This window comes from Malus sylvestris, chromosome 17 (genome assembly GCF_916048215.2).
Source record: "Malus sylvestris chromosome 17, drMalSylv7.2, whole genome shotgun sequence".
Lineage (NCBI taxonomy): Eukaryota > Viridiplantae > Streptophyta > Magnoliopsida > Rosales > Rosaceae > Malus > Malus sylvestris.
Window position 1 is genome coordinate 20,229,782 of NC_062276.1, and position 13,000 is coordinate 20,242,781.

At 38.9% G+C, this 13,000-nt stretch overlaps 1 protein-coding gene across 3 annotated transcripts; it reads left to right on the forward strand.

The window, feature by feature from the left end:
- The first annotated feature begins 1,409 nt into the window (after nt 1-1,409).
- LOC126611357 (uncharacterized) lies at nt 1,410-12,725 on the forward strand. 3 transcript variants are annotated; one of them, XM_050279587.1, is made up of 12 exons: nt 1,410-1,860; nt 2,524-2,766; nt 3,131-3,292; nt 8,112-8,221; nt 8,663-8,771; nt 9,245-9,400; nt 9,584-9,655; nt 9,728-9,894; nt 10,563-10,693; nt 10,775-10,919; nt 11,038-11,098; nt 12,400-12,725. In XM_050279587.1, the coding sequence occupies exons 1-7, from the start codon at nt 1,486-1,488 to the stop codon at nt 9,608-9,610; spliced, it is 1,182 nt and encodes a 393-aa protein (XP_050135544.1). In that variant the 5' UTR covers nt 1,410-1,485; the 3' UTR covers nt 9,611-9,655; nt 9,728-9,894; nt 10,563-10,693; nt 10,775-10,919; nt 11,038-11,098; nt 12,400-12,725. The 3 variants fall into 3 exon arrangements, with proteins under 3 accessions (XP_050135544.1, XP_050135543.1, XP_050135545.1); XM_050279586.1 differs by lacking the exon at nt 12,400-12,725 and having other exon boundaries at nt 11,038-11,504; XM_050279588.1 differs by lacking the exon at nt 12,400-12,725 and having other exon boundaries at nt 1,413-1,860; nt 9,245-9,404; nt 9,544-9,655; nt 11,038-11,504.
- Nucleotides 12,726-13,000: the final 275 nt, after the last annotated feature.

A 13,000-nucleotide genomic window follows, 5' to 3' on the forward strand; every position in this document is an offset into this window, starting at 1 on the left:
AGCCCAAACATTGGGTGAACCACGATACATCTTGTGTTCTTTACTTTCTTGCAGATTCACGGTCGGATTTACGTTGTACCAAGACCCCTCCGGTTTTGTGCATCAACAGAGCCTAAAACATAAACTTCTATAATCGTGGTTGGACTTTTCCAACACCAAGGAAGAGGTAGAAGTTTCGATAGAAGATTTGTAGAGGATGGTTTTGTCGCATTCTACCTGAGCCATCAATAAGCATCATCCTCAAGCGAACAAAGAAAGGGACAACACATGACCCACAAACTTACGAACTCATCACCGAAGACGTGAGATCGAAGAAGGGCACTAGCAGTAACAAAGAGAAGAAAACAGCAAAACCATTAGAGTCAAATATTGAAGAAATTGAAAAGATCCTATTCTCCATCAAATAAAAGCATCCCACCGGTTGTGTCTCGCCAGCCATCTCCGAAGTAGCCTCCGAGCCAAGGTGGATTCGAAAAAAGCACTGAATGTCCAAAACAACCCAAAAATAACAAACTTTCCCTAAGCAAAAATCAAATTTTAGATTATCACGACCAACCGAGACCTTAAAATTAAAATCCCCAATTGGATCCAGAACTGCAAGATCTAATATTTGCTCAAGGGAAAAGAGGGTGGTGGGGAAGTAAATGAGAGAAAAGGAAGTAGAAGTAGAAAATTGATGGGAATATGGAAATGTTGGGTTGAAAGATAGGAGCTTCAAAGTGAAGTTCGAAAAGAAAGCCTATAATAAAACATAGTTTAGAAATTAGAGTAAATTGTAGCAATGGTCCATTAACTTTAATTAAATTGGAACAATGATCCCTCAACTAAAAATCCATTACCATTGGTCCCTCAACTTATCAAAATGTGTAGCTATAGTCACTTTCATCAATTTCGTCAAAATTTTGTCAAAATAAGTTATGTTGGAATAACCATTTATATTATTAGAATCCCTCAATTCATCAAAGTGTGTAATTATGGTCCTTTTTGTCAACTACGTCAAAAATTTTGTCAAAACGAGTTATGTTGGAAGAACCATTGCTACAATTGAGTTAAAGTTAAGGGATCATTTCTCCAATTGAATTAAAGTTTATGAACCAATGGTAATGAATTTTTAGTTGAGGGACCATAGCTGCACGTTTTGATAGTTGAGAGACCAATGATAATTAATTTTTAGTAGAAATACTATTGCTTTAATTAAGTTAAAGTTAAAGAGTCACGACTACAATTTACTCTAGAAATTAAGCGATCTCTTCTGAGTTACAAAGGTCAATGTTCAAATTGAGACCGGCATTGAGTTTCAAGCTCAATAGATGTAAATAAGCCTATAATAAACTTAGTCCGTTTCCAAAAAAAAAACTTAGTCCATAATCTGCGTGTCGAGAGTGGAATACCCAGAATGCCCTCTATCCCAAAACCATAACCGTCTTCTTTCTTTTTCCCTCCGAGACACACACGGTACCAACAGCAAGACTATCTCCAGCAAAAATGGCGAACGTGCCGAGCCACGGACTGAGGCACGTGACTGCCATTCGCCCGTGGCTCCCGACCTTCCGTCGCTCCACCTCCCTGACCATCATGCGCCCGTGGCTCCCCACCTTCCGTCGCTCCACCTCCCTGGCTTCTCTCTCCTCCTCTTACACCGAAGACTCGGAGCACGCCCAGCCCAAAAGCGGCGACAAGCCCAACTCGTACTTCCCGAAGCGAGGGCAGACTTTCGAGCTGGTGTGCGAGTCTCTGGCTTTCAAAGGGAAAGGTCTATGCAAGGTGGCAGAGACTGGGTTCGTCGTCATGTGCGACCGCGCGCTGCCCGGCGAGCGGTTCGTAGGGAGGGTTACTCGCCGGAAAGGGACCTATGCTGAGGTACGGGGTCTGGGTTCTGTATGGTTACCGAGAAAATGTTGGGATGGAGTGGGAAAATTGAATCTTTGGGTTTTGCTTGTGTGATGATTTTGCTGGTATCATTTGGTTCTGAAAATTGATAACGTGAAGTGGTCTTTATCTGTTTGCTGATTTTTGTGGACAAATTGGGGTGAATTCTAGCTTTTAAATCAATTTTTTTTTCCCGAAATTGTTGGGTTAACTTTTGAGACAAATGTGAGAGGAGGAGGCATGGAGATGGAGTAGTGAATTAGTTCAGCTTAATGATCTGTTTAAGTAAGTCCTTGTACAAATTGCTAAACCGAATGAAGAAGTAGATCACATGAGACTGCGGAAAGGAATAAAACAAGGGTAAAAGAGATGAGTTGAGGCATTGCTAAGTTTGGTCTGCTGGAGGTTGTTGTGACCGATGTTGAGGCTTGGACGAGAAAAACAAATGACGTTATTCAACGACGTTTCGTTTCTAGAACTAGAAGTTTCAACTGTATACAACTTGAGACATTACATGCTACCTGTATTGGTTTTGAATTTTATGTGATTGCCCCTAGACAATTCATGGTCTAGAGCATGTGATGGGAGCTATCATTCATTTCAAGAACTTTGCAAGACAATAAAAATATCTTTTTTCTTGGGTAAAAAATGCAGGTGACAAAGGTCGAGACAATTTCTCCTCCTTGGGACTTTGTGGACGCTCCTTGTGAGTATGCTTCTTACTGTGGTGGATGTAAAACACAAAATTTGATTTATGAGGCACAAGTCAAAGCTAAGGAGCAGCAAGTTCATGAGTTGATTATAAACTTTGGAAAGTTTTCTCACACAGTACTGGAATCTCTAAGCATCATGAAGCCCATCGTTCCCTGTGAAATCCAGTTTCATTACAGGAATAAGGCTAGTGCATACTGTGAACCTTGTTAAATTTGAATGTTCATTCGGTTTCAGTACATACAATTTCTGTAATACTTTCCTCTTGTTTTTATCACATCAGAAAACAGTTACTCAATTTAGCTAACACAACCTACTTGCTCTTTGTCATTTGACACCTTTTAAGAATCAAAGTATCAGAGTACTCTTCTGGTGTAGTGTATACATATATGCAGATTCTTAATTTTACCTGGAAATCCACTGTAAAATAAATTTCTAAGAATCTGTAAATCCTGTGTACTTTGTAATTATTATTTTTTATTTTATCGAGGTGTATTAATGTTTATTTGCAAAAAAAAGTAGTTTTTGAAAATTTCCGGCATTTTTGCAGATGGAGTTCTCATTTGGTTCTCAAAAATGGTTACCCAAGGAAAAATTGATGGAGAGACAAGATGGAATTGAGAACTATGCCCTGGGATTGCATGCTCCTGGATTCTTCGATAAGGTTCTGAATGTTGACAAGTGCTTATTGCAAAGTGAGCCGGCGAATATGGTATTTCCTGTGTAATTTTGTTTTCTGAGTTCTTTGTGCTATTAAACGCAGAAACTATACATCACCTTTGGATTTGTTCTCACCTTGAGACTCCTTACCTTGCATATACCATTAAACTCAGGATCCCATTTTCCAGCTCTTTTATATTGTCACTTGACTACTGCATGGTCCTTAAAGTTTGCGTTTAATTATATGAAAAATCACTATTATGAGTTGGTAATGCTCGAGACTATTAGGGAGAATGATATAGTTAGTGACAAACAGTTTGTTAAAGCTAAGCGTAGTTAGTTTTATTAGTACTTGTAATTAGTTAAGGTAGTTGAGATTAGAACAGCGTTTTGGTGGAATTTCGGAGGCTCATGTTCACCAATTGCGATCGAGGCTTCAATCAATTCAGAAAGGTTCTTAGTCCATCTCTGAATATCTTCAACAAATCAAGGAAATTGCTGATTCCTTTCAAGCTGCTGGTGCTTCAGTCTCCGATCGTGACCTAATTGCTGCCACCCTACATGGATTGCCTGATGAATTCAAATCCTTTATTGATTCCATCATGCTCCGATTATCTTCTACCTCTCTTGAAGAACTACATGGCCTCTTACTCACCAAAGAGTTGTCTATGGCTCGTCGCAAGACTGTTTCTTCATCCTTTGCAACTGAGCCGTTTCAAGCTTTCTCCGTGCAATCTCAGCCTCCTCTGCTGCCTACTCCATCTGCATTTGCTGCTCAGAACCAACCTCTTCAATCTGCTTCTCAGTTCAACTCAAGTCGGGGCAAGCCATCTAAAGGTAATTTCTCCTCCAATCGCAGCAATCGCAACTTCCATAATAATCGTGGTAATTTCTTCAACAATCGTGGCAATCAGACTTATCAAGGCTCTCGCAATTATCAAAGTTCTTCTACTTTCAAAGTTCCCTGTCAGATCTGTGGTTCCACCAGTCATGAGGCCATTGACTGCTTTGATCGTATGAATCCGGACATTTGTGGTCGCATTCCTCCGGCTAAACTTGCTGCTATGTGTGTGCATCATTCTGCCAAATCCTCTCAGCCGTGGTTAATTGATTCTGGCACAACCTCTCACTTTACTAATGATGTAGCCAATATCTCTTCTACTCCCTACACTGGAGAGGACAAAGTGTATATTGGAGATGGTAAAGGCTTATCTATTCATCATACTGGTTCATCATCTCTGCACACTTCTCATTCCTCTTTTAAGCTGCGCAATGTTTTACATGTTCCCTTCATGAAACATAATCTCTTATCTGCTTATCAATTTCGTAAGGATAACAACTGTTCATTGACTCTTGACCCCTACGGATCCATTGTCAAGGATCACATTTCGGGGAAGACGCTTTTGCAAGGACCTGTTAAAGATGGTTTCTATCCTTTACAAGGTTCTATCCACTCTTCTCCACCTTCAGCTTTTCTCAGCATCAAAGCACCTGTCAAAGTATGGCACAAGCGCTTAGGACATCCTTCCTCCTCAATTTTCCGAAGGGTCTTATCTATCAATAATCTTGCTTTGCAAGGCAAGCAAACTGTTGATTTTTTCTGCTCAGATTGTGCACTTGCTAAGAACCACAAGCTTCCTTTTGGAGTGACTTCTTCATCAACAACTCAAAGTCTTCAACTTCTACATTGTGACCTATGGGGACCTGCCTCTGTCACATCTAATAGTGGTTTCAAATATTACTTACTACTTGTTGATGACTTTAGCAAATATAGTTGGTTTTTCCCATTGAAGTCCAAGTCCGATGTATTTTCTACTTTTGTTACTTTCAAAAACTATGTAGAAAACTTCAGTGGCAATAAAATCAAGATTCTGCGTTCTGATTCAGGGGGTGAATTCACTAATAACTCTCTTGCTTCGTTTCTTCGTGAACATGGCATATTACATCAGTTTAGTTGTCCTCATACCCCTGAACAAAATGGCTGTGCAGAGAGGAAACATAGACATCTTGTTGAGACAGCTAGAACATTACTTGTTGCTTCTCATGTTCCTCATATTTTTTGGGTTGAAGCTTTCTCCACTGCTCTATATCTCATTAATAGACTTCCTATTTCTGGATTAACAAAGTCACCGTGGGAACCGCTCTTCAACCATCCTCCAGATTACTCAAAACTGAAAGTCTTTGGATGTCAATGTTATCCGTGGCTTAAACCGTACATTCACAGTAAATTGGATGCTAAGAGTAAAAGTTGTGTGTTTTTGGGATATAGTCTTCAACATAAAGGCTATAGGTGCCTTGATCCCATTACAAATCGCATCTACATATCAAGACATGTTGTTTTTGATGAACACTCTTATCCATTTCAGTCACTGCAGATTTCAAGTTCTTCTTCAGGGAGTTCATCTTCCACCTCTTCATCATTTTTGGATCTTCATTTCCACAAACACTTCTCAAGTTCTCCTAATGCAAGTACTTCTTCAGCACCACGGTGTTCCTCTGCTCCTACTTCTATTACAACTCAGCATTCTTCAAGTCATCAGACAGTGGATACTTCTCCAAATTGTTCCAGTTCTGTCTCTATCTCAGACTCCTCTCTCTTGCCTCTTCAGCCAAGTCATCTACCTATTTCTGCAAATACACATCCTATGATTACAAGATCTAAAGCTGGAATCTTCAAGACTCGAGCTTATGCAGCCACCAAACATCCACTTCCTGTTGATCTTGACTTTGTTCCTAGTACGTATTTGCAAGCATCAAAACATGCTCATTGGAGAGCTGCAATGCAAGTTGAGTATAATGCTTTAATAACCACTGGCTCTTGGTCTCTTGTTCCATCTCATCCTTCTCAGAATGTTGTTGGTTGCAAATGGGTTTTCCGGATCAAGAAAAATCCTGATGGCACCATTGATAGACACAAAGCCCGTCTAGTGGCCAAGGGCTTTCATCAACAAGGAGTGGATTTTCAGGAAACTTTTAGTCCTATTGCTAAACCGGTTACCATTAGGATTCTTCTTACACTTGCTATTCAACATGATTGGTTTTTGAACCAAGTAGACATCAGCAATGCCTTTCTTCATGGTGATCTCAAAGAGGATGTTTATATGCAACAACCCCCTGGTTTTGTTGATCCTAACTCTCCCAGTTTTGTTTGCAAGCTGCAGAAATCCTTATATGGTCTTAAACAAGCTCCTCGAGCTTGGTTTGATAAATTGTTCCAAGCTCTTCGTACACTTGGTTTTCATCAATCACAATCGGATGCTTCCTTATTTGTTCTCAATGGTTCTCACTTGGTTATTGTCCTTGTCTATGTCGATGACATTTTAGTCATTGGGCCTCACTCTCAGCTCTGTCAACAGTTTATCCAGCAACTTAGCACTCAAATCTTGGTCCTTTACACTATTTCTTGGGGTTGGAAGTACACCGATCTAACAAAGGTCTCTTCCTGCATCAGACCAAGTACCTCCTTGATCTTCTTAAGAAAACAAACATGGAAGGTGCAAAACCTTGTTGCACTCCTCTTGGTTCTCAGAAACTGGATCACAGTGGGCCTCTCTTATCCAATCCTACTGAGTATCGTTCTATCGTTGGTGGGTTACAATATCTTACTTGGACTCGACCGGATCTTGCTTTTGCTGTCAATCAAATTTGTCAATTTATGCATGCTCCACGAGAACAACATCTTCAAGCAGCCAAACGTGTCCTCAGATTTCTCAAAGGTTCTATTTCTCATGGTTTATGGTTCACTAAGGGTCCTATCACACTTTCAGCATACTCTGATGCTGATTGGGCAGGCTGTCCTTTTGATAGGCGATCTACTAGTGGATATTGTGTTTTTCTTGGCCCTAATCTCATTAGTTGGAGTGCTAAGAAACAAAGCACTGTTGCTCGTTCCTCTACCGAAGCTGAATATCAGTCTTTAGCCCATCCTGCTGCAGAAATTACTTGGGTGTGCAAAATCCTTAAGGATCTTCATTTTCCTCTACCTCAATTGCCTACACTTTGGTGTGATAATCTCTCAGCTATCTCTTTAGCTTCTAATCCTATTTTTCATGCTCGAACCAAGCATGTTGAGCTTGATTATCATTACATCCGGGAGCTAGTCCTAGCCAATCTCATCAAAGTTCACTATGTTTGCAGTGAAGACCAATTGGCTGATCTTCACACCAAGTCTTTGTCTAAAAGTCGGTTTTCTTCTCTGTGTTCCAAGCTTCCAATTGGAATCCTCTCTGATTCCTCCTTGAGCTTGAGGGGGTGTATTAGGGAGAATGATATAGTTAGTGACAAACAGTTTGTTAAAGCTAAGTGTAGTTAGTTTTATTAGTACTTGTAATTAGTTAAGGTAGTTGAGGGTATTATTGTAACTAGCCTAAAGTAGCTAAGGCTATATATATTCACATCTGTGTAACTGAATTATCTCATTCAATACAATTGTAAATCTTACAGAGGAAGTTTTCTCTTTCTATAGAGACCTAAATGTTGCACGAGAGCCTATTACCATATCACGTTCATGAAGAGGTTTTAGAAATAATTGCCTTCCCATAACGTAACTCTCAACAATTGGAATTTATGTGATTAATACCTGTAAAAAGATAATGTAGTTTTGTAAGATTTATTCCAATGTATCTTGCTAACATAATCTTTATATAATAATTTGTATGTGGGCACAAGCCCAGAGTAATTCCCAATCAATGATTCCTTGTCCTGTTTTGCTGTATGTATTAAAAAGTCTCCACATTGTCAAGCCAGCAGGTTGTAATTTGTAACATTGTCCGTGATGTTACAACTTTTCTTTTTCGTCTACCCTATTGGCAGTTTATTTTAGTAGTGTCAGTAAATTGTACTATTATGCACCAATGACTTCCATTGTGTAGGTTCTTGCTGCAGTCCAAGACTGTTGGAGAGATCCACAATTAGGTCTCTCTCCTTATGACGTTTACTCTCATGTTGGATTTCTTAAGCATCTAATGCTAAGAACTGGAAGGTACTGTGAGCTATATTGATGTCCGTAATTTATTATCCTTATAAATGCACATATGTGAATGTGTGTAAGCAAGCTGTAACTTGTTCTCAACTTGCAAATTATGGTTCCTGTGCAGCTGTGAGTTTGCTCATCAGTAAGCATGTTGTAGTTTTCATACTCACAAAAGAAGCCACATATATGCATGAATCTACCAACTTATGAATCGTTTTCCATAATTCACTATTAACTTTTCATAGGTAGTGGTAGGAGGAGGCCTAAAATTGTAGATGTCGTACAAGTAGACATACTTGATAGCTTGTGGTTTATTTGAGCATTTCTGTAGTTTACTTGTAATTTATGCACAAATTTGTCCATCGTACAGTGATTTGATTATATGTTGTCCCCTGTGAGCTCATGAATACCAAATTTTCACAGTAAGCAATGTCTTTGATTGTGTTCCAGGAATGCGGAGACTGGTCTTCCTGAACTTATGGTTAATTTTGTGACCTCATCTTACAAGCCAGAGCTGCTTAAGCCTCTTCTTGAAAAGATATCAGCTATCCCTGAAGTGGTTAGTATGGCCATTTCTATTTTAATTGGTTCCGGAATATAACCTGAAGAAGTATCTGGAGAAGATTATCATCTACCCCAGCTTCACAACCTAAACTGAATTAATTGATACACATAAATTTTTTGTGTCATTGCATATTTTCTATTGTTGTCTATCTATTGGGTACACCAACAAATTTACTTCTATGGTTGTTTAGCTACAACACCAAATTAGATACCTAGAACATTTGCAGCCTTTCATTTTAGCAATCTCCTAAAAAGCTGTTTCTGACGGTCAAGTTTCCGATTCTAGCTACATTTTGTTAAAAAGAAAAGAGATAAAAAAATTTAGGTGAAATGTTGTGCATTTTACTACTCAACTGTGTTTGCTTTTGTTCTTACTATTATTTATTTGTTTTCTACTCATCATTTTGTATTAGTTTTGAATTACTTATTTTTATTTATCTCTTAAATCATTTTTTTTATGACTGATAGGTAAGTGTCATGAACAATATAAATAGTTCTGTTGGTAACACATCTCTTGGGGAGGTGGAATACAATTTGTATGGAAAATCCAGCATCACGGAGAACTTAAGAGGGCTAACGTTTCAAATATCAGCAAACTCATTCTTCCAAACAAATACTCACCAGGCATGTAATGTGACAAAAGTTTAACCCCTCATCTGCTGATGCTTACTTTCAACTCATTTTATCTTTATAGTTAAATTCTTGAGGTTTTCCTGGTGAATACTAACTGTGAAGTTAAATGCTAATTTTTTTAAATGCTTAGGCAGAGGTTTTATATGAACTCATAGAAGATTGTGCTGATCTCAGAGGAGATGGCTCAGAGATTATTCTTGACCTGTTTTGTGGAACTGGCACCATTGGGTTGACACTTGCCAGAAGGTAATTCTCGAATTTTCATTTGTTTTACATTTCTTGTTGAAATCTGACATTGTGCGTTGCCTTTTGGTGCAGGGCCAAACATGTTTATGGATATGAAATAATTCCTCAAGCCATTGCAGATGCTTGTCTAAATGCCGAGCTGAATGGCATCCAGAATGCCACATTTGTCCAAGGGGATCTTAACAAAATTGATGAAAGTTTTGGGAAAAATTTTCCTAAGCCCGACATAGTTATTTCAGGTTTTTTTTTTTTTTGTTTTTTTCTTGATCCTATAATTCATCTTCTAGCTTCACTAATCTCTTGGACCTAATAACAAGCGTTCTGTTCTTAAAATGATTTTGAAGAGTAAGAAATAGGTCTCAGACCCATGAGTGTTTTGGTTATTGGATAACAAGTGATTACAAATATTATAGGCTTCTGGTTAAAATTTTGTTTTCAATCTGTTGTTTCTCTCCTACATTTTGGAATCTCTAGTTTTTCTTATTCATATCTTTCTATAGATCAAACAGGCATTTGAGGCAATTTCATTTTGCACAGCACAATGATTTTTTTGACCTCTTGGATGTGACTATCTTTTCATAGGAGTGTCAACTTGTGTTCTTGATGAGTGCGTGGATGTTAGACTAATTTTCCGTTTTTAAATCAATTATTTGGCTAAAGGGCTCATGATTTCTATATTTCCATTGTCGAGAGAGATTTTTGGTGCAGGAGGAAAAGATGGTTTGGTATGTCCTAATTGTATCGTAAGGTTGAAATATGTCTTACATGGCTTAGATTTCATAAGTTGATTTTTGTTTAACAGAAGGAAAAAGAAAGGTTAATTGCTGCTTAATTTCATATAACTAACTTTTAATGAGAACGTACATCAGTTTGCCTCTTACCGTGTTTGATGTGTTGAATCATACAGATCCAAACCGTCCAGGAATGCACATGAAGTTGATAAGATATCTTCTAAAGCTTAAGGCGCCACGGATAGTTTATGTATCGTGTAATCCTGCCACATGTGCACGTGACCTTGATTATCTCTGTCATGGTGTGGTATGTGTCTCCTCTTTCACCCTTGTTAATCAAGACTTTATTTGATACTCAGTTGTATGACCCACTGAAAAATTTATGCAGACTGAGAAAGGTATAGAAGGCTGTTATAAGCTAAAGAGCGTACAGCCAGTAGACATGTTCCCTCACACTCCTCATATCGAGTGTGTTTGCCTTTTGGAGCTTCGTTGACCCCCGGCCAGTTTCGGTTGTGATCTTCATGCCAAAGGTTCAGAATTCTCTTTGCCTTGTTCACCCCGTACCATTTGAATGGAACTTTATTTCCGACGGTCCTGTTATTTTAGTGTGTTTTGATTTGAAACACCTGCTCAAAATGTTTGTTCCAGGATTTTAAAAGCTTTGCCAGGGAACTGTGGTTACAGTTGTGAACGGGTTAATTTTTATGAAGTTCATCCCACTCGGAGTAAATTACACCCCACCCCACAAACAAATGGCCCACTCCACTCTAGCGGCTCCCAAGACAGCCTGTTTCTAACCCGCACACGATCGATGGAAATGAATGAAACATTATACCCCGCCCCTAGGAAATTGATGGTTCAGCACTTGGTAATGGCGGTGGTGATGGCCGCGGTACCGGTGGTAGTGGAGGTGGTGTTGATGGTGGCGGCGGAAAGTTTTTATATATTTTGTTTTGTTTCTTTGTAAATCTTCTGCTGAAATAATAGTGCAAAATAACTTGGGGGATTGCATTGTTCAGTTGGGGGATTGAGTCATTTTACTCACTATATTTTTACACGAGGCATGTTTTAATTAATTTTTAATAGGATAATGCTATTTACACTCATTTTTTTTATCTCTCACGCATCCTTGTTAATTATTGGTTATTGATCTTTTTTAATTCTTTCGATATGCTGGACAAAATTTGAGAAATGCAGTGTGACAAGTAAAATTGAGTGTGGATGACACTACCATTTTTTAAACAATAAAACATGTGTTTAAAATAGAATAGTGTTATTCACACATCTATTTTTATCTCTCATACCCTTGTTAATTTTGGGCATTAATCTTCTTCATTGCAATTTTATACATTGATTAGTTAAATCGTCAATTTGACTCTTAAGTAATGACACGGAAAATATAAGGCCACATATTATGATGACGTGACAATGAAAATAATTAAATATTAAAAAATAATTTAAGAAAAAAAAAAAACTGTCTTATTCTTCCGATTTTTCTTCTTTCTCGACCCACCTGGCCATAATGGAACTCAAGCATAGAATCCTCACCTCCCTATCGTAACTCTCCAGCCCTGAGACACGTATGAAATCGCCTGCTCGCATTGATCTCTGCTTCCCACCCCGATTTCACATCCACCTCTTTGACCAAAATCATTGCCCCACGTTGAGGTGGGTGTCGACCTCGTCGGCACCGTCAATCGTGAGATCAAGAACAGGATGCGAATCGAGGTCCCGCAATGAAATTCCAAGAGACTGGAGAGTTGTTGTGGAGGGAGAGGTGGGTGAGGTTAGGCATGTTGTGCTGGTCTCTTCAACTCCCTTCGCGTTTTGTCGACTCGCAGAACCGAAACAACCAATTCCGAGACGTTTCGTCGGCGAGCTTGTTGCAGAGAATTCGACTGCAGCATGACTCGGCTGAGTCCTGCCCCGTTATCCTGCACCTAGGTACGTTTCTTCCAACGACGATCAGTTAGGCTCGTTTTCGGAGAAAAACAAAGTTGAGGCGCCGAGTTTCGTTTAGTTTATCACCTCGGAGCGTGTCTAAGTTGTGGTGGTGATGCTCGCTTTGGCTCTGGCTCTCTATTGTGCGGACCGTATCGTGATGTCGGTGGCGATTATGCCATTATCTTCTGGGCTTTCTGGGATTTTGGGATGGTGGCTGAAACTAAATGAGGCCTAAAGAGAATTGTAGGGAGTAAGTGAAGAATTTTGGTAATGACAAGTTATGATTTTTTGTCTGCTTATAGAATGGAGAAGTTAAATTTGAGAAGCTTAAGATGCCAGATCAAAATCTTTGGCAGTCTTGGTAATGAGAATTTCTACAATACTTTCTTTGATGGTTGAAATTGGTACCATACGGAATATCCTGCAAATAAAAATTTAACTTTGCACAATAAACTAGCCAAATAGGCTAGTCAACTAGTTACAAGTTAGTCAGTGATAGAAAGTGCAGTAGCAAGAACAAATCTTGGTTGACCAATACGACCAACTACTCAGACTTTGCCTAGATCAGTTTCACAACACCAAATCCTAAACTTGAACACATTTACATATTAGTTCATTATGCAAACAACAATGACAAAGCAATTATGAATTAAAGTATGCTGGATTG

What these genes read in the sequence shown, in the direction of transcription:
- LOC126611357 (XM_050279587.1), top strand. Translation starts at nt 1,486, where the DNA reads ATGGCGAACGTGCCGAGCCACGGACTGAGGCACGTGACTGCCATTCGC. An exon ending in GGAAAGGGACCTATGCTGAG is followed by an intron (nt 1,861 to 2,523) that starts GTACGGGGTCTG and finishes TAAAAAATGCAG; the next exon opens with GTGACAAAGGTCGAGACAAT. An exon ending in TATCAGCTATCCCTGAAGTG is followed by an intron (nt 8,772 to 9,244) that starts GTTAGTATGGCC and finishes TATGACTGATAG; the next exon opens with GTAAGTGTCATGAACAATAT.